This window comes from Pteronotus mesoamericanus, unplaced genomic scaffold (genome assembly GCF_021234165.1).
Source record: "Pteronotus mesoamericanus isolate MK-2021 breed Mesoamerican mustached bat unplaced genomic scaffold, CSHL_Meso_final contig_50, whole genome shotgun sequence".
In the NCBI taxonomy this organism is placed as follows: Eukaryota; Metazoa; Chordata; class Mammalia; order Chiroptera; family Mormoopidae; genus Pteronotus; species Pteronotus mesoamericanus.
The window spans coordinates 32,835,378-32,862,071 of record NW_026555186.1 but is presented as its reverse complement, the minus strand read 5'-3'; the positions used below and the strand labels follow the sequence as shown (position 1 = coordinate 32,862,071).

The following is a 26,694-nucleotide window of genomic DNA, read 5'->3' as shown; positions in this document are numbered from 1 at the left end:
TTTGTTTATTTTTATTGCTGAATAGTATTCCATAGCATGAATGTACCACCATTTGTTGGGCCATTCATTTATTAAAGGAAAGCTGGCTTGTTTCCAGTTTCGGGTTATTATAAATAAAACTTCCATAAAATTTTGTATAGAGGTTTTTGTAAGAACATAAGTTTTAATTTCTCTGGGATAAATGCCTGAGTATAATTTCTGGGTCATATGGCAGTTGCATGTTTAGTCTTTTTTTTTTTTAAACTGCCAACTTTTTCCCAGAGTGCTTATACCATTTTACATTCCAACCAGAAACATATGAGTGATTTCATTTCTCCTATTCTTTGCCAGCATTTGGTTTTAAAACTTTTTAAATTAATATTATTTTAGCCATTTTGACAAGTGTGTAGTGATAGCTTGCTGTAATTTTCATTTGCATTTTTCTAAAAGCTAATAATGTTGAACATCTTTTATGTGACTGTCATCTATATATCCTCATTGGTGACTCTTCATGTCTTTTGCCTATTTTCACTGGACTGTTAAGATTTGAGATTTCTTTATATATCCTCAATAGAAGTCCTTTGTCCATTATGTGGTTTGTAAATATTTTCTTCCCCTCTATGACTTTTCTTTTCATCCTCTTAACTAAGTCTTTGGCAGAGAAAAAGTGTTCTAAGTTTGAAAAAGTCCAGGTTATCAATTTTGACTTTTATGCCTCATTCTCTTGGTCTCAAGTCAAAGTATTCTTTGCCTAGTCCTATATCCCAAAGATTTTCTCTTACTTTATTCCTAAAAGCTTTATAGTTTTATATTTTACCTTCAAGTCCATGATCCATTTTGAGTTAATTTTTATATGAGGTATGAGACTTAGGTTAGGGTTCATTTTTTTGCCTATGGGTGTCTAATTGTTTCGCACCATTTTTTGAAGTAGCCATCGTTCCTCAACTGAATTGTTTTGGGATTTTGTCAAAAATAAGTTGGACCTCTTTATGTGGGTCCATTTCTGGATTCTCTATTCTACTTCATTGCTCTGTGTGTCTATCTTCCATCAATGCCTCACAGTCTTGGTTACTAAGACTGCATAATAAGTCTTGAAATTAGGTAGACTGATTCCTCCCACTTTATTCTTCTTAAAAATTGCTCTAGCTATTCTGGTTGTTTTGCCTTTTCATACAGATCTTAGGACAATATTGTCTATATCTATAATAAATCTTGCTTGATTTTTGTCAAGAATTGTGTAAGTCTATATAACAATTCAGAGAGAACGAATATGATTGCTATGTTGAATCTGCTAATCCATGAACAAATGAAGGGAATAAATATCTCCATTTATTTAGATTTTCTTTGATTTCTGTCATCAGGGTTTTATAGTTTCAGCATACAAGTCCTATGAACATTTTATTAGATTGACTTTCCTAGTATTGACCTAAGTATTTTTAGGGGTTTTTTTTTTGAGCAACTGTGATAACTTTAATGTCATTGCACATGTGTTCATTGCTAGTATATAGAAATAAAAGTGATTTCTGTGGGTTTACCTTGTACACTGTGACCTACATAAACTCACTTATTAGTTCAAGGATTTTTAGTAGGTTTCTTAGAATTTTCTATATAAAACTCATGCCATATCATCCGCAAATAGGGACAGTTTTATTTCTTCCTTTCTATCAAATATGTATGCCTTTTAATGCCTTCAAATATCTTGCCCAGGGCCAGAACTAGGATGATGTCAGAGAGGTATACCTAAGGCACAAAATTGAAAGTATTCCCTTTAGGTAACTACACCACTCTTGCCTCACCCTAATTCCAAGCTTGCTCTTGCCCATCACTTCATTCTTCTCTTGTAATCACCCTAATTCACCCCTTCATTCCTATATACCAGGATTTAACAGCCTTCTAATTGGTCAGTTTGGTTGCAATCACTCCCTCTTCTAACCTATGAAGATGTCATCAAATCTTCTTAAAAATCCCCTCTCTCTGTTTTAAAACTGCCAAGAGTATCTTACTGATTACATGATATAGTTCAAATCCCTAGGAGGAGACATAGGCATATAATGCTCTCTTAAGGCTCACTGGCTGCAAGCAATAAAATTCTAAAACTCTGGCACTAAGTTAAGCAAAAGGGTAATTATTAAAAGGATGAATGGTAGTTGCTAGAACTTAAGGAAAATTTAAGAACTCTGCCTGAGGAAAGACAGGAACATGTTAGCTCTGAGGATGCGGATGAAAGGAGCTAATAGACCGCAGAGCACCACCAATGGAATGAGTCAGCTCCAATCACTTTCCATCCCTTAGCCAGTCAGGCTAGTCATGTGCTTACCCTAGGCCAGGTGAGGGCAAAGCACTTTGATTAACAGTTGCACCAAAATAGTTCCCACAGGGGAAGACTGCTGAGGACGGGGCTTTGAGAGTGAGATTCACCACTTTACCTCCAGCTTATAGAACAGTCTCAAGTATAGTACAAGCTCAGTAAACACTCACTTAATGAATGAGTTGAGAGAAAATGCAAGTACCTAATCAGAAAAGTAGAGATGAGTGCTAAACAGGGAAAAAGAACAGATGCCACCTACAGAAGTTTTCCACAACCTAGCCATCCTTTATGTGGTTCTGTGCCATTCATCAGGGGATGGATGCTAAGCCTCATTTATAATAATTTTCATGATTACAGAGCACTTTTCAATATACCGAGAATTTCCACATATTCAAGTTCCATCATCCTTGGACCTTTCACTTACCCCAAACTTCATTCCTTCTTCAGTCCTTAGCTTAGTCTCAATTCTATCATGAAAACTTACTGAATAATTTCAGACTATGTTTATTTCTCCCTTCCTTGAAATACTGCATCACTCCTGTGAATTTCTATTTGATTCTTGATATGTAAATGTTGTCTCAAAAACTAACATTTGTTTGAATGATAGATCTGGTAAGGCAGAGTCTTATAATTCCTTATATTTTTCCCTAATGACCCTGAAATGAAATTGAAATAAAAGCACTTAGTTTTGTTTTTCTCATTGCAACTAACACTCCTACTTATCTACATATAAAAGTACTTTGGGCTATAAAATATATAAAATTAATGTGAATTTTAATTTGGAAGTATGCTGATACAAATTTTATCAAATATACAGTAAAATGAGTATTACATATTATGAATAAATATCACACATTATGGTAGGTAATTTCTAAAGGTCTTTCTCCTCCTCCTCACCTCTCCTCCCCCCATAATAAACTATGCCTCTGAGTGTACACATGCCTTTGTGTGGTTTCCTGCCTTTGAATCTCGGTTGGTCCTGAAACTCACTCTTGACCAAGAGAATGTGGAAGAAATGATGCTGCATGATTTCCAAGGCTATGTTATAAGAAGTCCTATGGTTGCCATCTGAGTCTCTTGGACTATGTGCTCTAGGGGAGAAAGTCACCAGATAATATGTCCAACTTCCCTGAAACAGCCATGCTGGGGGAAGCCCAAGATAGGCACGTGGAAAAGACATGTAGAAACAGAGAGATACCCTGCCAGCCCCAACTATTCCAACTGAGGTGCCAAACATTTGAATGAAAAAGCCATCTTGGATGTCCAGCCTAGCTGATTCTTCATGAGGCGCTAACCTCATAATGTTGTTTAAAGTCACTACATTTTGCAGTGGTTTCTAAGGCAATGTATAACTATAATGTATTTAATGTATACTTAAAACATAATCACTCAGGCACCTGAAGAACAGGATCATAATATACATTTTTTATTTCAGTCATATCCCTAACACTGTTAGTATTTTATTTATCTAGTTATCTATTGTTGTTATTTTTCATGGTTTTATTTTCTTAATTCTATTGGCACCTTTATTCCATTATTTTATAAGATACATTAAAATTGGCTTATTAATAACAGTAGCATAGTAACAGAAAACATTTTCTCTGTAGAATCCACTCAATTCTTTATCCAAATATGTAGCTTTTAAACATTTGTATAATGGCTGCACCTTTATATGATCCTTACTTATGTATTTCTTATGTAGGAAGCGACCAAGTCAGTCCAAAGAGATAAGGTAATCATTTATTCTTCTAAGATGTCTGGTGTCTTCTCCTTTGAATATAAAGATGTATACTAAAAACCTTCATTGCACATTAAAGTGTAAAACTAAAAAGAAAGGGGGGAAACTATCAATCTAAGGAAGCACACGGGATAGTAACTAGACAAGAATGTATAATCCTTTGAATATAAATGATGAAACCTCAGCATTAAAGACCCTTCAACCCACTGAGATACAGAAAGATTATGATGCAAGAAAAATTATTGTATTACACTCAAGTTAGAGAGTCAGTATTTTTCCATTCTTAAAAACCATGATCCCAATGCACAAGACCTTACTCCCTAACAATAATTGATCAAAGGAGAGAGATTTCACTGCTTACTTGTACTGCAGTCAGTGAAAGATCAGAACCTATAAGAACCTGCCAACAAAATACTCCAGACAAGTGCAAAATCTATGAGGTATAAGTAGTATATGCCCCACACTATAAAGAAAAGAAAATCTTACAGCTTTTTTCTAAAGCATCAATCAAATCAGAACGAAGTGCCACAGAGAGGATTTTGCTTTATGAAGTGCTGGCTTCCTTCAAGGTCATTCATGACGGTGATGCAAAAATGTCTGCAATACTGTGCTTTCAGACTCAGCACTAGAGAACTGCCTAGGGTCCTTACTTAATGAGTTTACTAGCTGAGCTTCATCTTAATAGAAATGGTTGAGTTCTAAAAAAATTTTTTTAAACCTCAGCTCAGTACAGTCTCTTTCACAGCTACAAAAAAAAAAGTAATACACTCATTCTGAAGTAATGAATACTGAGTTAAAATATATGTGACATCCAGTCACTAAATATTATTATTACAAATGCCAGTTTTTCAAATTTATTCATCATTCTGTTCAAAAGCTATAAAATATTTACCTTTTAACACTGAACCTCATATTTGTTGCCCTTCTTTCTCCCTGAAGACACCTTTCATTTACTAAACCTCAGAGTTTTGAAAGACAGTCCAAGTTACAAAGGCTATAAAAAGGCTAAACCAATGGATTGTATAGCAAGATTAGGATTAAATAGCAAATAAATCATAAAAATGTAGACTTAAAACATTTTTTTAAACTATCAGAATGTGTCCTTGCATTCAAAAGGAAAGAGGACCATTGAGTCCTCTTCATATACTTAATATATCTTTCTGTTACTACACTATTGTGGAAGCCCAATGTAGTCTATTATTTTATCAATTTTTTTTTTTACTTGATAATCTTGTCTGGCTTTCTAGTGTAAGATTCATCATGAGTGACATCCCACATAGTTACTAAGTACTCTGGTTATACTTAATTACCCCCATGTTAAATTAGCTTTTTCTGAGATTTTATTGGGTTGGCCAAAAAGTCTGTATGGTTTTTCTCTGTAAAATAAGACACATTTTTTCATTTTCACCAATAACTTCATTGACTTGGATATTTTGAGTATGCTGGCTATCTCCCACATGGTATAACACTGATTGTTCTCAATTAATGTCTCAATTTGATGATGGCTATCAACTTCAATTGGTCTACCCATCCGTGGAGCATCATCCAGCAAGAAATCACCAGTGCAAAACTCTGCAAACCACTTTTGACACATTCAGTAAGTCACAGCACCTTCTCCATATACTACACAAATATTTTGTATTTCAGTTGTGTTTTTACCTTTCTTGAAATAATAAAGCACACTATGCCAAAAATGCTGAATATTTTCTTCTGTCTTCAATATTAAAATGGCTACACAAAAATTCATAAATTTTGATAAGTTTTTTTTCAATGCACGCTGATATGACAGCTGTCACAATACAATATAACTAAATTGTTTCGAATGAAGTTAGACAACTAAGTGCTACTAGAGCCATCTTATGAAAGAAACCAGATGAACTTTTTGGCAAACCCAATATTATAATCAGAGACCCTCAAAAGTATCACATTTTGCCTTTTCCCTAACATCCTCTAGCCACACTCATGACAAGAACTACATGGCCATGAAAGCCAAAGGTAAATCCCAAAGAGGTTACCAAGGAAGAATTGTGCCTCCTCCTATGATACATCAACATTATAGGAGAAGCCAGAAAATTCTAGGTGTCTCTTTTAAGTATACGTCCATAAAAATGATCCAAGTAATACCATTTAAAATAATTTCACACACACACACACTGACTAAAGTAAAGGTATGGAAAAAGAAATGTCATGCAAATGGAAATAAAAATAAACTTATCTGGAATTTTATCCAAAGAAACCCAAAACACTAATTTGAAAATACACGTGTCCCTTATTCACTGCAGCATTATTTATAATAGCGGAGATATGGAAGGAACCTGAGTGTCTAATGATAGATAAATGAGTGAAGGATCATGGTATATATATTCAATGGGGTGTTACTCAGACACAAAAAGAATGAAATTTTGCCATTTGCAACAACATGGATGGACCTAGAGAGTAATATGCTAAGTGAAATAGACAAAGAAGAGAAATGCCATATTATTTCACTTATATGTGGAATCTGAAAAACAAAATAAGTGAACAAACAAGAAACAAAAACAAACTCATAACTAATTGAACAAACTAACACTTTCCAGATGGCATAGAGTTTGGGGGGATGGGTAAAAAAAGGGAAGGGATTAAGTGTGCAGATTACCAGTTATAAAAGCAGTAATACTATAATAACCATGATGGTGGCAGACAGGCACTACACTTACTAGGGTGACCACTTCACAAGTTATATAAATGTCTAATTACTATGTTGTACACCAAAAACTAATATAATATTATATGATAACTGTAAGTGAAAAATAAAAAATTATTTTAAAAAGGAATTTTACAGGCCTGGATGGTGTGGTTCAGCAGACTGAGTACTGGCCTGCAAACCAAAGAGTCGGCAGTTCGATTCCCCGTCAGGGCACATGCCTCAGTTGTGGGTCAGGTCCCCAGTGGGGGGCACATGAGAGGCAACCACACACTGAAGTTTCTATCCCTCTCCTCCTTCCCTTCCCCTCTGTCTAAAAATAAATAAATAAAAGCTTTAAAAAAAAGAATTTTGCAATTAAAAGTGCTACAAAAACTAAATACTACTACTCAGTACAAACAATAATAATCTAATTATGAAGAAAACCTTGGAAACCTAAAGCAGACCATAAAATACTGCCAAAAATATTTTCATTTTCCAAACTCGACTGAGAATTATGTCATGACTTCCCATAGTGACAGGGGAGTGCTTTTATTCCTTTTGGTGTGCTTTACCACAGTGCCTGATGCTCAATAGATACTCAAAAATACTTGCAGAATGAAGCAGTGAGTTAAAAAAAAATGAAATTAAGCAAAACATGGGCATTAACTCTCTGCAGTCAGTGGAATTTCATTTAATATGCAAAAACAATACTTCACAAATTACTTAAAGTATAACTAGAGAGCTTAGCATATATGGGTAGTCAATAGTCAAAGACATTTTTGTTCAGGAAAAAATATTTCAGTGAAAAATTTATAATTTATTTACACCAAAGTTACTTTTATTACTGCTAAGTAATGAGCTATAAATAACGTAAGTGTTAATAAACCATATCATATTGAAAACATTTAACCCCATTATTTAACATGGATATTAGATGTCCACTCTAAATATCCTTTAATTTCGCTCACCTACATGTTTATGGGCACTGAAAAAATATTAGTCTATAAGCTCTCTGCATTCTCCTATGCAAGCTCTTTATATTTTGCCCTCATGGTATTTTCCAACTGTCTGCCTTAAACAAAGAGTCCTTGCTGGAACTGGCTTGTTGCTAGTCAGAATTTAGCTCTCTCTTTCTGTAGCTAAGAGAGAGCAACCATCTGCTTCCCACAGCTTTTCATTCCTATGATAGTTTTCTGCTCTTTCCTCTTCCAACTCAGAAACAGAAAGCAAGAGATGAAACAAAGCATCTTAGGCCCGCAAGAATCTGCAGAATACCCAGGAGAGTTTCCTCCCAATCAGGAAAATGCTTCCTTAGCAACCAAGTTACTAAGGCCAATTAACCTCTCTTCTCTATCAATATTCAATTTACATTGAAGCCCCTTTTGGTTAAGCATTTCAGTTTTACAGTGAGTTTTCTGGCAGAGAAAAAGATATTTCTGTCTTAAAGGAGCCAGGCCTTTTCCCCTGAATGTAAGTGCAATTTGAACTTAGTATAAAGTGTTAGGTGATTTCCTAAACACTATATGAGGGACTGGAAACATAGAAATTAAGTGTAATGAACCAACATAGTCCTAATAGGAGACTGAAACATTTCAAAGCAACCAGACACTGGATACTGTGGAGGCTGAGATATGGAAAAGAAGCTTTGCCGCTGTCAGTGCTTCATACTTGCCTTGGCTGATTTATGTCCCTTCCCCATGACCAACAAAGCCCAGGTTACCACTAAATAATTATAATATCAGTAGACTCCCAGAGAAAAGACGAATGGAAGAGAGAAGCACGGACAGTATCAAACCCAAGGAATTTCCTTGGAAGAAAGGAAGAAAAGAGCATTTCAAAGTCATGGACTAGTTCAGGAGTAGTAAAAACTATGACACATTTAAAGAAAAGAAGGTGGTTCTATAAAAATGTACAATGAAATTCCCCGCCCTCCAGAGATTTCAAGCTGTGAGACAGAGGTTACATTTTTCAAAGTCTCACAATTAAATTATTATACTACATTCCAGTTAAGGTAAAGAAAACAGTGAAACTACTATACAATAGGTAATTAATTGTCTTCTGCTGTTCATTTTCCAGGTCTTGATGAAGCAAAAGCCATTGTTGAATAATTTTAAAGTTTCTTTAAATTCTATATGTATAGAACAACTTGTAGTTTATAATAGGCACTATAAATCATCCTTCGGCAGTTTTGAAAGTAGCTCTACAACATTCAATTCCACTGTATCTCAAAACGATCCTTGCTACTAACAGTCGTAGTGCAAACTTTTAGAACCAGTTTTGTTTTCTAGGGTTGTCACTCTACCATTGTAGGACTCTATCCCACTTGTGCAAAGATTTACTCTAAAACAGTAAAGCTGCCTTAAGTTTGCACTAACAAAAAATGATATTTGTTAATCCTTGGCTCCCATCGTCCTATTTAATCCTATAACCACCCTATGAGGCAGAGATTGTTACCACACCTTTCTATGGACCAGGTGTTTTCTTCCATTATATCACTCAATGCACACATCAACCCCACTTCTTGACAGCCCCCCAATTTCCCACCTCTTGACTCTTTTAAGTATTTGGGACCCTGCTTTACAGATGAGATTTGAGGCTCAAAAAAGTTTAGTAACATGTTCAAAGTACACAGTTAAAATGAGGAAAAGTAGAGATATAGAGCCAAATTTGCTCTTTCATTCCATTATGCCCCACCAGCTGCTACTCAAAGCCGAGAGCAACCCCACTACGCTACTCTCTGAGCCCTTCTACGGACATTAGCAATCACTAAAGGTCTAAGTAATATTCTCCAAATCTGAGCTATGAGCCATTAGGAGGTTCTGAAATCAATTGGTGAGTCTCAATCAGCATATTTTACAAAATAAAATAGAGCAGAATAGATGAATAGAGTAGAGTAGATCAGAAAGAATAAGAACTGGTTTCAGATATGTGCATGTGAAGTGTTCTGGGTTCTGATGTAAATGTACTTTTTATTGGTCTATAGCAAAAAAAGTTTAAAAGCCACTGGTCTCAGAGGATGCTCTCAAACAGACCCGGGTCACAGAGAGACTTATCAAGGTCTGGAAACTACTCAATGCTCAGCTCCGTTCAGTTAAATAACACCAGAAAACACAAGGCGGAAGCCCCTTCTTAGTCAGGGCAGAAAAAGGATTATCTAGAATCAGCAAAGGAGGAGGATGCTGATTGTATAATTACACACCTCCTTCTCAGTAGCTCCAGTCCATCAAGTAGATAGTATGGTTTATTTTTTACAGCACTAATTATGTAATTATCCTTAACATTAAATCAGTTCCACCTGATTCAGTCTATCACAGGTTTCCTAAAACATTCATTTGTTTATTACTTTTTTAAAAAAACACTAAACTAACAATCATCTTGTATGTAAAACTTCCAGTGTGGAAACTGGTAAACTTTTCTTAAAAAAGACCTTCTGTCAAATATGACACTTTTGGTCCTTTGGGATAAATGGTAACTGACTTTTCATTTTAACATACCTTAGAGTATCTACAAACAACAGATTTCAGACAAGTATGTGCTCATTTTTTTCTTCATTATTTCATAAAGTGTCTGTCATAGAGCAATAATGGCTACATTGGTTAGTTTCATAAAAAGCTTTTCTACAGAGGAGAGTTTTTACAGAGCTTATGTAAAACTAAGTTGCTCTTTACAATACTTCTTTTGGCATGTCATTCGTTCAAAATATTTCCCTAGGAAAGTGCTACAAAGATATGCTATGGGTCCAACACTCATGAAACCAGCAGTTTATGAGAGGAGACATTGCACTAAACACTATGGCTTCCACTCAGCTCTGTGTAGCATCTCTGAGCAAAGCTATAAATAGCCCAAGCTATAAACCAATACCGGTAACTGATGTAGACTATCCAGAAAGACTCACAAGGTATCCTCTAACTGGCAAGAGACTAGAACAAGGAATACGCAGACAAGAACAAGGCTCAGGAAGAAGCATACAAATTAGAGACTCCATCTGGTTCTCCTACCTACATATTCACACTCTCTATCAGCTCTGCCTAACCCCTTGAACCTGTGTGACAGATGAATACCATTCATCCATAAAGAGTAAAAGAAGATCCAGCACACTCCAAACTGGTCTGATAAATCACTCAGGATCCTCCTCCCTTTTTCCCCACCTAACTTACCACTACAGTCTTACCTCTGCAGAGCTTCAAACCCATAACACAATCATTCCCTCTAACACTTTGGGTTAGTGTTTTATACTTGAATTCCTGGTGTTTGAATCTCAGCTTTCCCTAATGGATTCCGACGTGGTCTGTCTCTCTGACTCTGTACTCCCTACTAAATTAAATGGAAGTCCCAGATTCAGGGACCTAACAACACACCAGCAATCAGATTAATGCCCTAGCACAACAAGCCTGCTACCCCCAGGCCGGTGGATTTAGACAATCCATTCTAACAACTCCAATCTCTCAGAGCGATCTAAAGCCATACCTTACCACCCTTACATTCCACCACAAATTCTTGCCTTGCGTCCCCCCACTGCTCTCTGTATTAACCACCGCGCACATCCCCTGCGGCCATACCCAAGGGTCCAAAATGGAATATACGGTAGAAAAGGTATGAGACTCCTTCTGGCAGGTTAATTCCAACACCGCATGTCACCAAAGGAATAGGATTTACGGAAACATTTTTAGAAGTTGGCTTCCCACCTCAAGAATGCTCAGAATGTATTATAGCCTCTCCTAAGTACTGAAAATAACTAGAAACTAAGATTGAGCGACAGGTGTATAAGGCAGTCAAATGTGCAGACGGAATCCTTCCTTGGCCTTCAGGTCCCTTATTGCCAGATTCCATCCATGGTTTTAGGTCATTATAACTTAAGATACAAGCTGCTAAACTGGAAAATAAGCGGCACTTGAACTTTATTTGAAGTAACTGCCCAATGTCCTCTGATTAGAACTACAGTCAAGACTATTGACTTGGTTTCGCATATTCAACCCCAACTCCTGCTTCTGGATTCACCTTGGTGTGCATGGGTTGACCTAAGGCTCTGACTTAGGGAAGATGTTGGAACTACTGCCACAGAATAGTAGTGAAAATAACCTGTTATAAAGGGAGAAAACTGTCACCAGTATTACAGAGACAAAAAGAAATTCAATAAGAAAGGGCTTAGTCAACAGTGCCAAACATTACAGTGTGGTCAAAGAGGAGGAGACACTAACTGTGGTGACTATGAGGTAACTGGTCACTTGGAAGCAATTTTTACAGCTTGAGTTTGGTAAAAGTCAAAAGAAAGAGTTGGAACGAGTGACACAAATAAAGATTACTTATTTAAAAAATCAGGGAGTGAAAGAAAGAAGAGAGCTAGAATTGTAAAAGAGAACAGAGAAGTGTCAGTATAGGTCGGCATGAACGAATAGGGCCAAGAGCCATGGAACCTTGGTGTTATGGGCATTACTGAGAAGGCTAAAGTCAAGACTAAGTAAGAAGGGAAAAGGGACTGGTGTCATTGAGAGTCTTGAGACAAAAAGAGTGTGTAGAGCATATTCATGAAAAGGTGTAAATAGAGTTGAAAATAAGGAGGTTATAGACAAAGAGGAAGATTTTAGAGCTTGAGATCATCATTTTATTTTTTTTCCCTAAAGGGAAACCAAGGTTAGACTATTTCACAAATAATGAGTGGGAAAACAGCACTTAAAATTAGTCAATAATCATTGTAACAATCATCCAAACTGTCTTGTCACTTTCAGAGTACAACTACTTTTCTTTACCTACAAAATCATGTAGGGTCGAGCAACCAGGGTATAGAGACCAGTGTAATCAGCTAGGCTGCTGTACTCTCTGACCAACTGGCCAAAGAAGGCATTCTTTCAGGAGATCCATCCAGATGTTCTTTATGTAAGTAATCCTGCCAGCTCGATAGCCTTTCTACTCTTTTCAATCCATTCTAAACTATAGCTGAGACAAACCTATAATCTCTATCTTAAGGCTCCTTTGAGGTCAGCTAGAACTAGATGTAGTTTTTCTCAGTGCATACACATTAAATCTTTTCTCACAAATACATAAGACTGACACTTTGCTAAGAATGAAGAACACCTCCAAAAGAGCAAATTTGCGAGTACTGTGTGGAAGAACATTATTGAAGTTCCCAGTATTTTGATTTATGCAGTCAAAAACAACACGTTTAAAAACACTTGATGCCACCTCGTTGGAGTTTTTCCTTAGCTTTTCACTTTGAAAACCTTTAATACAGAATAATACTTGGTTATTTTCATTTACTTGAAGATAAAATTAAATATTATTCACCTTTGGGCATATAAATAGAAATAAACTTTAACAAATATTCTTGGCCACTTCATTTAATGAGTACCATTTAATAAACAGACAGTAACTTAATAATGACAAAATATTTATTCTAACATTGCTGACTTTTAGTAAATGTATATTGGAGAGAGGGGAAATCCTAGGTAGTTCTAATCCAAACAACCAAGATACAGTCTGTATTAGTTTCTGGCATTTATATGCCAGGCACTGAGACAAATGCTAAGGACACAGTGGTGATTGAAGTGATCTAATCAGATCAGTGCTCAGAGTCTAGTAGTTGGGTTCTGAACTACTACTATTCCAATTTGAAAATGTTTGTTTTCTCCCTGTAAAATAACCCATCTGCATTTTTGATAAAGGCCACTTAATAGTGAGCATTTCAGGTATTACTGGAAGAAATATGGGGGTTGGGGAGGTTATATGGGTTCCATTATTGAAGTAACAATCTATGTACAGCTGTCCCTGGTTCTGAGCAATGGTTTTATAGTAAATTAATATTCTATATAATAGTCTTTATATGACAGTTTAAAAAACCCTGCCAAGGAGATAATTTTATTCAAGCGACAACAACAAAAAACATTCAACAATCCTTTAAATGCTGAAGATTTCAGTTTACCACAGATTCCACATTTCATTTTAACATTGAATTTTTTTCAGAATCTATGACAAAGACTGATTTTCAGCCTTGCATAGAAAATCACATTAATGAACATTTCTTTCACTCCAGAAAATATTTTTTAATTAAAATTTTCAATTTAAATTTCAAAAGAATTTTAGATATAATTAATAAAATAATTTTAAAAACTCAAGTATTTTAAATTCTACTTAATCCTTTGTTAGATTAAATCTCATTGCAATATATTCCAAGGAGGGTATCCCTCCCAACACATGGAGCTTTCGCTGACTTAAAAAAATAATTCAAAGGAGAAAGAAGTACTAAATAGTGGTTTCACTTTCTTTTATTTTATATTTGATTATAAAATCAAGCAGACTCAGCAATTCTCCATGAAAAAAGACTCACATAAAGTTTGAAACCTTCAATCAATCCACTAAGTGTTTTTTTTTTAAGCTATACCATGGAAAGCATCTTAAACTCATTAAAAGAAATGGGAGGAATATATAATTAGAACAATTAAAATAATGTACTCAGTGTCCTTCCTCAGAAGCAACTGGGTCCTGTTAGACCTTTACAATTGGACATAAGCATTTCATATTGAAAGTCAAATTTTCATACAGAAATATCAGCTCAGTATTCTCTCATGTCCATATCTGCCACTAGAAATGATCTTACTTTTGATTTTTAAAAATACCTTAATATTATAATTACACATAAAGGAAATCTTCTGATATAACTCATGGCTGAATTAAAATATAATGGCTATAGTAGGTACCTTTACAAGAGCTTTTCTACTACCTTGATAAATAGAGAATTAGTACCTGTCTGGATTGATTCAACATGATTTCTCTAAAAAAAAAAAAAAAAAAAAAATTCTCTCTTTGTTCTTCCAAGGAGAACAGACCACAGAAAATTTCAAAGGTAGAATTAACCTTAAAAAGCCATTGCAGTTATAGGTTCTCAATAACCTAATATACTATCTGAATTTTGCAAAGTAATATTACTCAGGTACCAAGGAGCTAGAGAAGAAAGAAGATTCAGGAGAATGTAGAACATGTCCCTTCCTCTATATAAGATTTCTTGGCTTCACAGCAGAACACTAAGGTTAGAACACTTTCAGACCCTTAAGGTTTTACTAGACATATCAAATAGTTTTAGTGCCACATTTCTACATGTGGTTTCTGATGCATTCTAAGAATAAGTAAACAAATACTTCTGTCATATAATAAAGAAATACAATTTGCATAATACTATTTCTAGTGCAGTAATTCACAATTTTATTGGAATTGCAAATTCTCATCAGACCTGAATGGTTTTTAAAATATCTTGTACCCTCTCCTCTCAAACACCACACCACTTTACGGTATATATTTACACTCTAAATTAAATAGAATTGAACTTTATTTGTCTTTGAACTTTTTCATAATACCTCAAGAAAACCACAAAAATGGAATTACGGTCTGCTATAATTGTTTTCTTTAAAAATCCATTTATCAGCATGAGATTTGTCATACCGATAAATAAATACTAAGTGATGACTACATATGTAGATTCTGTTTGAACCTATACACATTACATATAACAGACCTTCTTGTATTTTAACATTGCTTTAATAAGTACATTTTCAAATACTAGGGGTAATCATGCTTATTACTCATCATTTACATTTATCAACATGTCTATACTTCAGTCTAAAAATAGCAGTTGCTTTACAAAGAAATTGTTAACACTAACTAAGAAATGTGGCTTGTCATTTATTCCATTTATTAAAAAAGCATACAAGATTCTGACATATGAGTCTATTTTGGACACAGAAAATAGAACTCATCCTAGAAGCCACTTAATAAAATCCTTAGGGCAAATGAGTATATTTGAAGACGTGTTTACCTCAGAAGATCATCATTCTCTGAATATGTTCTTTTGGCAATTGAGATCATCTCCTGTTCCTGTTTCTCAGCTTTGTGCTTCAGGGAATTTATGATAGGTTGTTTTTTTGTTAAGGGTTCTCTATAATATTCTACCTGCCTTGGAACAAGGAAAAGTCCCAGTTAGTGTTCTACAAGGCCCTAGGACAAAAATCCTTTTTTCCCAGTAGCATACTATTGCTATTTTTATGACTCTATCATTTTCATAGTTTTAAAAAATATAATCTGAAGGTGCAACCTGAGGGTCTAAAGTAATGAAGATAGCATGATGAATAAATAAAATATGCTCAATATCTGTCTCTGATACCTCTTCAAAAGGAAGAAATGGAACTTCAGTAATCTAACTTCAGACAGGAGAATCTAAACTTCAGTAACATAAAAAAATCATTGACCAACTTAAAATAAATATGTATGGGTATCTGAATTGAATTAACCTAAAGGCAAAATCTGAGCCATCATATATTTTCATATATTCTGTGAAAATAATTCAGAATTTCATAAATGAGGAAGTTAGAGATAAAAAAGAAAAAAGCAGAGCAACATCAGACAGAAAGCTAGTTCTACACACTTTCAGGTATTTCTTCTAAGCATTTATTAATAAATTCCACTATTGATTATTAACAATCAATATCCATGTTGAATATTCATCTCGCTATTTTCCTTTAAGAGTGGTTTAATGCTAAACATGACAAGAAACTTACACCTTGTTTCTCCACTTTGTCATTGCATTCTCTATTAGTCGGTGAGTTAATTTAGAATCTCAAAATATATTTTTAAAGTTTCCAGTTACTTTTCAATTATATGCACATATGTGTTTTAAAGGTTAATAATGACTAATTTTCATCAAAAATTGTCTAATTGGCATAGAGAGCTGTGATCCCACTCCCATTCTCGTTATTATTTTATTTATATAAATAGAACTTTAATAAGGATAATAAGCTCATATTAGTTAAAGCTAACCAATTGTTGAATCATATTTTTCACTACTGTTAAATGATTATATCTTAATTTTGCTAAGAAAATTTTAAAAAATCATAAGTTGCTAAAGTGATATGTTAGCACCAATGTCAATTTATGGAAATAAAGAGTTCTGTGTAATAAGATACCCCAAGGACCAGTACTGATTATGTTGGCTCCTTTTGAAAATACACATTTATATTTAGATTTTAAATTGAGGCTATGAATTTCTTTCAATTGCTGATAAAGAAAAGATCTTGTTCAAAAAGTGCCATAGTCCTTCTTTTTACTTTACAAACTCAGAAATGTCACAAGCAATGCATATTAAATTTTCTCAATATAAATGCCTTATCTAATATGATTAACCTATAAGAACTCCTGTTCTCCAAAACCAGCACTAAAAGGCACCCCAATATATTTAGCAGATTTCTAAATACTATCTCATTCTTTTAACTCTCATTTAAGTTATATTTGAAAAAGTCAAAAAAGGTATAGATTATGATTTTCACAAGTTGTTTCACCTATATATTCCATTTTACTTCACTGTGATTTTTTAAATTCATGATTATCTATATATTACATGCATAAAAAATCATGAATCCAGCTATCTTTCTACAATCAAGACTGCCAGATCTAGTTAGAATAATGAAGTGAGTTGATTTCCCACATTATACATGACCAAAATAAAAAAAACTTTTTGAAAAGGCTATTAGCAGAGACATTACTTTGAATATCTTTATATAGGAAATATGATGTACAGACAGGGAAGAGATATAGAACTATCAGTCTTTAAATTCTAAAGATAACTGAGAGGTCCCCTAGGTCAGTCTTCTATGCAATACAGGACTCCTTTCTATAACATTAGAACTAGGTTACAAACTGGTGGCCTAAGGACCATTTAAAGCCCAGAAATATAGTCTATTTGGCCTGTACAGATTTTTTTCAAATTAAGCCAACACACAAAAATCCAGATCACTGTCTTTTCTTGAAAATCCACCTGGAGCCGCATGCCTAGTGCCCCTTTGAAGGAGTCGTGCCCTCTCCACTTCTCCACGGCCCCCACCACTTCCCACTGGTTCACTTCACTTCCTCGTCATCTGCCTCAGGCTTTAAGCATCCACGCATTTCACCTGGTGACCACTGTTCTGCAGAGAGGATTATCTACTCTGTAGCTGAACACCCCACAAAAGTAGAGGGAGCTCACAACTTTACAACAGTCTGCTTTCATTGTGGACAACTCTAAACATTAGAGAGAAATGTCCAAAATAATTTCCAGACATGAACTAGTTCTATCCTTGGAAACAAATTAAGTCTACTCTCTCTCTTCCACAGGAAATATTTCTAGATATATCTGAAGACAACTAATTTTCCTAGGTGTTCAGCTCTAGTTGAAAATCCCCAGAACTCTCAAATATCCCTCATAAAAATATGTTTCCAAGCCCACCATGGCCCTTGGCATGCTTCTCTCTATGGATGATTTCTATTTATAATTTATTTTAAGCTATTTTTTATGTACTCATTTATTATATATTCTAGTTATCAATGTTCTTCATATGTAACAATGTAATATTTAGTTGATCTAGGTCAGTGGTTCTCAAACTTTTTGGTCTCAGAACCCCTTTACACTTGTAAAATTCACTGAGGATTCCAATGGGCTTTTATTTAGGACAGTTATGTCTACTGATATTCACTGTATTAGAAATTAAAATTGAAAAATTTTTAAATATTTGTTAATTCATTTAAAAATATGTGTCAATTTGTTTCCAAAACAACATAAATTATTAAAAAAGTCACAGTGTTTTACATTTTTGAAAATTTTTTTTAGTTTTATAAATATTTTAATAATTGTATAATTTGCAAATGATCCTGCTTCCAATTCACATACTGCATTTATTCAGGTAAAAATTGATATGTGAAAATAAACTATTTATAAAATAATATTTTTAATTCCCAGTAGAAATGTACAACCTTCTAATACTTGATCTGTGTGTGTGATTTATTTTTTCCATATTTTTAAGTTAATCTTCATTATATTTTCTCATTACCAGTTAGTCCCCTTATACCCTTGTCCCCCCAGCAATCACCACACTGTTGTCCATGTCCATGGGTCCTTTATTCTTTTTGCTCAGTCCCTCTCCTCCCTAACCTCCCCCTGCCACTAAGCTGTCATCTGCTTTCCATCTATGAGTCTGTCTCTATTTTGAATGTTAGTTCAGTTTGTTCATTAGATAGCACATATGAGTGAAATCATATGGTATTTGTCTTGCTCTGACTGGCTTATTTCTCTTAGCATTATAATGTTCTCTAGGTCCATCCATATTGTCGCAAAGGGTAAAATTTTATTCTTTTTTATGGATGAGTAGAATTCCATTGTGTAAATCTTTTTAATGTCCGGTTTAATAGAAGACTGCTGGGTTCTTGTACCTATTTCTGCATTCATTGTATCACAATATAACAGGTAGGTGGGAACACTGAGGGAGAATGAGAGTAAAAAACATCTTATTATTATAAAAATATTGTAGGCCCCCTGAAAGTATTTCTGGGACACCCTCACCAGAGCTCCCCCCCAGACCATACTGGGAACCCACTTACGCTTTATTTAACATAGCTTGGGCTCCAGCTAGTTTTCCTACATCCATGGCATTCATTCTTTTCACTTATCTTGAGCTTGTAGTCAACTAAAATCACCAGCTGTAAATATTCACGTGCAATTTACTTTGTTGTAAAAGTTTTTGCATCAAAAAAGGTGTATTGATAAACAAATAGAGGGATAGATATATAACAAAGCAAGAAGAGCAAAATGTTAATGGTAGAGTTTAGGTGATGAGTACATAAATGTTCACTGCAAAATTCTTTCAATTTTTTCCTATGTTTGAAATTCATTGGGAAGTGTTGAAAATAAAAAATGTTGGATAAATTTATATGTTATGAAGCTAAATTCCTAGATTTGGAATAGATTGTTCATAGTATGTGCACATCTTTAAACTTTGTGAAATTAAAAACATCAACCAGAAAGTGTCGATTCCCTCACACTGTCAACACCACTTTTTAATTTAGTGCTTTTCAAATATCTGCCAACTTGTTAGGCAAAAGCTGGTAATTCATCTTTTAAACAATGATTTCCATGTGCATTTTTAAAGTTATTATATAATGAACTGAAAAGCTTCCTAACATGCCTGGCTTCAGATTTGGTGTTGGTTATTCAAACCATAAAGCAGTAATCAAGATTTGAGTACTCCCTGGGGGCCCTTAATTTATGACCAAGCACAATGCCCTCAAGAATAACTTGCAAACCAAATTATATTGGTTATAGTTACTTCCAGGCCAGTGTCATACACAGGCAGAGGGGGCCAGTGCCAGGTTGCCAACTGGACCTGGTTTAATAGACCCTGAGAGGAAGCTCCTCCTTCACAAAACAAGTTTCCTCACCCATTTCCCCAGGATACTCAGAATGCTAAGGAACTTTAAGTGATTTCTTCCTTTGTGATGAAGCAAGGAAGCCCCAAAATTCCATTTTAGAATCCAAGCATTTTATTTCAATATAGACTCCACATAATTATGCTGCATCTACAGGATGGGAAGTAGTGGAACCATAAAAATAGAACTATGGAATTCTACATTTACTGACATGGAAAGATATCCACAATATAAATGTTCATTACAAAACACAAGTATGTATGTGTATACATGAGAGAAATGTGTGGATGAGTATTTATTAAAATATTAATAGTGGTTACCTCCAATTGAAGGATATATGGGAGCTTTGTACTCTTTTTATATATTTCTCTATTGTTTACTCTTACAATTGATATATAAAAATTTTATTAATAACAACCAGTACAGTAAGGTTATTTACATTTTGAAAAAAATTAAATTGAAAATATCTCAGAAAACCACTAAGCCATTATCACTATATTAAAATTTAATTTAGCAAGATTTTCAAGTCAAGGTTAAAGTCCCCTACAAAATGAGACCTAGATCTAGTGTATTTTAAAGAGCATAGTGGAAAAGAGTTAAAGGCAAACTAGGCCAACAGGTCTCCAGCCAGGTATTAAACTGCAGAGGGATAGGTCTGTATTATCCTGGGTGATTTCCCAGGAAAAATATCAGCTTTACCACGATTTCTGCTTTCAATTTTATAGAAGTAAAAAAGAAGGAAGTCTTACCTTTTGCAACAGCATGGATGGACCTGGGGAGTAGTAGGCTAAGTGACATAAGCCAGACAGAGAAAGACAAGCATTGTATAATTTCACTTATATGTGGAATCTAATGAATAAAATAAACTAACAAATAAATCAGAAACAGACTCTTAGATACAGAAAACAGACTGACAACTGTTGGAGGGGAGGGAGGCAATGTAAAGATGATGTAATATAGAATTGGACACCTGTATCCTATGTAATTTTAACTAATGTCACTCCAATAAATTCAATAACTTAAAATTCAAAAGTAAAATTAAATTAAAATATTTTAAAATAGAATACCTCCTGACAAATGATGTTCCCTTTCCCTGAACAGCAGGCCTGGGATCCAATGGCAGTTAATTTTTTTAAGTATACATTTAACAGATTTACATTTTTAAATTTATACTTCACAAAGGCTGAAAAGGAGAACATGACATGTTAAATCACTCACCTCCATGGGAAGATTTACGTTTTGAATTTATACTTCACAAAGACTGAAAAGGAGAACATGGCATGTTAAATCACTCACCTCCATGGGAAGACCCATCTGTACATGGCCAGATGTCCCTGGATGTGACACCACTGTCCCACTTTTAATTTGAAAATGCGTTTTGCACATGTATCCATCAGAACAGTCCTGTGTTCCATCACCAAAAAATACATAAGAAAATGTCAGTTATTTTAAGAATTCATCATTCTAAGAACTATCGCTACTCATAAGTTCCAAACTATGCAATGAAAAACTAAGTATATTAAATGAAATGAGATAATACGGATAAACTCATCCAATAAATAGAAGTTTTAATTCCCTACCTTTCTCACCTATTGATACTTCTTCTTTAGATTAAATCCACCCTCTCCCCCCATTTTTTTCCTAAACACTGCTTAGCACAGAAGTCACAGAGCAACACTTCAGGTTCACAGCTGTTAAAAAGCATATAAACTTATAGAACTATCTTGTAACATAAGTAATATTGATTTTCATGACATATATAAAAAGAGAGATTTTAGGACACCTTGCAACAGACCTTGAATGAGAGACCTTCCATTTCAATTTCTTAATCAAGCAAGATCTCCACTAAAATATCCCAGGGAGGTAATTACACAGCACGTGCCTGGGCACTTCCAAAACCTGCATTTTACTCCCTTCCACCACCACCACCTCCATTTTGTACATGGTACATTGTACATTGGGACAGTTTTGTGTTACATTGCATTGGATTGTTCCCCTTTAACCTTAATTTACTGGTCCTAGTTCTTCCCACTAGAATCTAAACTCTTTTCCACAGAGCCATTCTTCAAAGAGTGGAAGACAATTACCACAATTTTCAAATGTTCCTTGAAAGATATAATATCCAAGCCCTTCAGCAGTTGCATTTCTCTCCTGTTTCTTATATTTGCTCTTAACTATGCTAGTGGATAATGTTCATTTAATTGTGGTCAGTTCTATTTTTTTTAGGCTAAACTTATTTGAATTCAATAAAGCCATATATAAAAATGTAATACCTCCTCATACACAAACACACTCCCATATTAATGAAAATTATCAATTTTTCACCAAATTGCCACACTAACATAAAAATAATTATGAATAAAAAAGATGTGGTTACTTAATTGGACCCAGTAAAAAAATTACAGAATAGCATTTCAACTAAAAATTTTATAATTCATTTAAATATTTATACTAAGATTCAAAAATCCAGTTTTTAACTATAAGAAAAGAAAAAATTGTAGTGTTTGTGAGCAGTTTAATACTGAATACTTTTTAAAATTTGTGTCATGCCAACTATGCAAGAGCATTTGATTTTAGGTAACTATACTAGATTGAATAGTGTCCCACCAAAATTCATGTTTCCCTAGAACCCATGAATGTGACCTTATTTGGAAATAGGGTCTGTGCAGATGGAATCAAGTTAAGATTACGATCATATTGGAATAGAGGAGACTCTAAATCCAATATGACTGGTGTCCTTAAAAGAATAGAGAAATTTGGCTACAGAGACACAGACACGCAGGGGAGAAGGCCACAGGAAGGCAGTCAGAGATAACAGTGCTGTATCTACAAGCCAGAGAATGACAAGGATTGCCATCAACAACAGGCAGAAGCCAGAAGAGGCAGGAAAGGATTCTTCCCTAGAGCCTGTGGAGAGAACATGGCCCTGAAGACACCTTGATTTCTGACTTCCAACCTCAGGAACTATGAAGAAAATAAACTTCTGAGTTTTAAGCCACCCTGTTTATGATACTTTGTAATGGTAACCCTAAGAAAATAATATAGACACTATATTTTTTGAGAAATATGGCAAGACCTTTGCAATCCCTTCCAAATAGCTGGGCCCTGACGGCTGGTGGTGGTCAGCACCAGATCTGATAGGCTGGGCCCAACTCATTCTGACTGGCTCATGCCACTGCCACAGATTCTTAAACATTTTGAATATCCTTCCTGCCTGTAAGGTAAGCAATCAGGTATACAATACTATACAATCTCCCATTATTTCATTAAGGCTCTGCCTTTTAATTCCAGTTCTATATGATCCAACCACAAAGTACATCCCCCTGACGGTCATCTACCACAAAGATCTTTGTATTTACACATGTAAATGACTCTGAGTATTGGCTTAAATGGAGACAGAGGTATGTCGCTTTTGTTGTTGATGCTTTTTACATCAAGTATCCATTCTTCCTTCTTTTTGGACAGTAGCCAGTTTTCCTCTAAGGAATCATCCCCTCCTTCCCCGTCAATGTGAACATGGCCTCCAGCCCCCCAGGAACAGTCAAAGGGCTCTGAGCGGGGCAATCAGGGCACCAGTCCCGCTGGCCTCAGAGGGCAAATGATCCAATCACAGCCAATGGGACATGATTCAGGACTTTGAGGGGCAGGGGAGGAGGATGAGGCTGTTCTCATTTCTACTGGGTTTGAACCATAAAAATAAAACCCTGGCAGTGTTGGCAGCAACCCGGTAATTAAATGGAGCCTGAGAATGAAGCCAGCACAAAGGGAAGCAAGGGCATGAGATGCAGAGAGACCAGGTCCTGATTATGCTGTTTAAACCAACTGTATCTGAAGCTAGCTCGGCTGTTCAAGTTTTCAATTGCATGGCCCCCAAAACTCCCTTCTTTGCTTCATCCAATTTGGGTTGGGCTTTCTGTCACTTGGAACCAAAATATACTTTCTATAAAATGGCATATGTTGTGTTTATTAGTTTAAAACTAGAAGATTTGCTACTCTATATTATCACTCTTGTTATGACAGATAATCAATAGTTGATTATATAAAGATTTAGCAAATACAATAAAACATAATGCTATGTGTTTCTGAGAAAAGGTACTGACAAGTCTTCAATTTAAAAATAATCAAACAATACAGGAAAAAAAACCTCTTTGAGATATTCAGAGAACAGTTAGAGCTAAATTGTGTATACTGAATATAATTCATCAAATGAGGGTAACTGTTTTCTTTCATATTTTTCTATACCTAAACACCGGTCATACAACCTTTTCTTAAGGGAAGCTATGGTTTAATAAAACTCTATTTACAATGCAAAATACATCTCCTTTGACATCAAAAGAGTTGAGTTAAAATTTCCTATGTACCTATATTATAAAATCTAAGCAAATTATCTGGCCTCTTTCCAATGAGTTAAGGTAGAGAGAGAGATCATCTTTAGTATTATTTATAATTTGAGAAATTTTAATTTCATTTTAGGTCATTTCTGATACTATTTATTAGTGTCTATAAGGAAGCGCACAAGGAATTTTGATTCCTCCTATATTTGGTTCTAGTGATTTTTTTTTTCAGTATCAATCTCTTAAAAGTCAAGATTAGCCTTGAAAAATTATGTATAGGGAAAGAAGAGCCCTGGTTTGTGTGGCTCAGTGCATTGAGCATCGATCTGCAAACTGAAAGTCTGCAAAAATGTCGCCAGTTGGATTCCCAGTCAGGGCATATGCCTGGGTTGCAGGCCAGGTCCCTAGTTGGGGGCATGCGAGAGACAACACACCTATCTCTCTTTTGTCCGTTGAAGTTTCTCTCCCTCCCTTCCACTCTCTCAAATAAATAAATAAATTAATTAATTAATTAATAAAGTCTTTTTTAAAAAAAGGAAAAAGAAGAGTTTATAGCATTTTAGTTTCTCTTCAAACATTTACTTCCACAAAAGGACGTCTTTCCCCTAGATCTGTTTAAGACAGAAAAATATGTTTTGTTTTTCATTGTTGAAGAATACTTTTTTAAAGACAACAAATGTAAAAGCATAAGAACCACCACCCTGACCCAGCACTTTAGGCCATCAAGGAGAGTAAACAAAATTTAACTCATTTCTCCCCTGACTATGCCAGTAAATGTGCCACTCTTGCTTCCTTGAATTTGTTTTGTACTTACTATAGCTTACAATTTAACATAAAATCTTTAATTTTTTTTTTCATTGGTCAGTTTCATTTCCTCCAGCCAGTACTAAATTCAGGGCCTAAGCCCATCCCCTGGGGGAAGGAAGGCCTCTAAGGCAAATCAGGGCCCTTAGTACAGAGTCCAGACTGACATTTCACGTAAAACATGGTCCCCATGGAGTCTGAAAACACCCTGGACCTGTATGGGAGGAGGCAGAAACAAAAGGATACTTACAGTTTACCCAGTTCAACCCTCCCATTTCAGAGATCAGAGGGTGAAGGACAGAAGCACTTCTAAGAGACTTGTCTTACAGCTAATTAGGGGCAGGGCTGGAAGTGCAAAGCAGGCCTCTTGACCCCAGTGTTCTTTGGCTACACTAAGCAAATTCTGCCAGAGAGCAGGATCATGGCAGAAAAAATGCTTACTGTAGATCTCACAGGCTGGTGTAAGCCAGTGATTTGCACATCAAGTAACATGCTCAAGTCACTGAAGTGTGGTCTAGGGACAAGCAGCCTCAGAGTCATCTGGGTGGGAGCTTGTTAGACAGGCAAAATCTCAGGCCCCACCCCAAGCCTGCTGAATTGGAACCTGTATTTAACAAGATCCCAGGTGATTTCTGTACACATTTGGAAGCATGAAGGCAGCTTGCTTGGCAATCCCTAATCGAAGGGACTGCAAGCTGATTGCATGAAACTATGGTTCTCAACCCAGCTGCGCATCAGAAGAACCTGGGGAGTCTGCAAAATGCTATTGCTTAAGTTCCTCCCTTAGACCAGTGAACTCAGAATCTTCCAGTAGATGCTAATGCAGCAGCCAGAGTGGAGAACCACTGCACTATATTCACTGGAGTTCTTTTGAACTCTGAGAACAAAGTCAACCTAGTACTCTGCAGCTGCCTTGGGAGAAAAGGCCAGGGACAACTCCTAACCTGCAGGAACTCCATGGCTCACTTAGAGCACTCCGTGTGCTCACCTCTGTGGATACTCATCTTACGCCAGTGATGTGCTGAGACCGCTGTGTAAGTGGTCTTCACTACCTATTCAAACTCTACTTTCTGGCCATTTGCCCAGACTTGACCCAGTCTTTTGTAGTTCCCATAATCTCATAACTTAAAACTGTCATTGTCCCATGTCCAACTAAATTTCAACCATCATGAATCCTTGCAGCCCTCCACCACAGAGCAGGTTGCTTCTGACAGTGTCTATTAGAAGAGAAGCTAGCAGAAAGGGCTATAATCCAGACACCACTAACAAAAAGAAACTACTTCCTAACAATCAAAACTCCCTGTTATCTACATAGAATGCCCCTCACCTTATACCAAAATAAGGAATAAAGATTTAAATGAGAAAACAACACCATAAATATACTAGATTAAAACACTGTAGAATATAAATATATATAGTATTAAAAAGATATTTTAAAAGTAAATAAAAACCTCAAAATTCATGATAAAATACTGATAAGTTCCACCCTAGGAAAATATTCTTAACATCATATTGTCAAAAGACAAACATCAAAGTGAAAAAATTATTTGTAGCTCATATTATAGAAAAGGACTAATTTTATCAATATATAAATAGCTTTAATTTCCTCAATATATGAATAGTTCCAACAAATCAATAAGAAAAAGGCCAA

The 26,694-nt window shown here is 35.3% G+C and overlaps 1 protein-coding gene across 2 annotated transcripts in view; it reads right to left on the bottom strand.

Moving 5' to 3' along the window:
- Positions 1–26,694, bottom strand: part of ATG10 (autophagy related 10) — a 214,151-nt gene that overhangs the window by 131,889 nt on the left and 55,568 nt on the right. For both annotated transcript variants that reach the window (XM_054578556.1, XM_054578557.1), the window contains exon 3: positions 21,202–21,309. In XM_054578556.1, the coding sequence (XP_054434531.1) occupies positions 21,202–21,309 (108 nt within the window). The remainder of the gene's footprint in view (positions 1–21,201; positions 21,310–26,694) is intronic.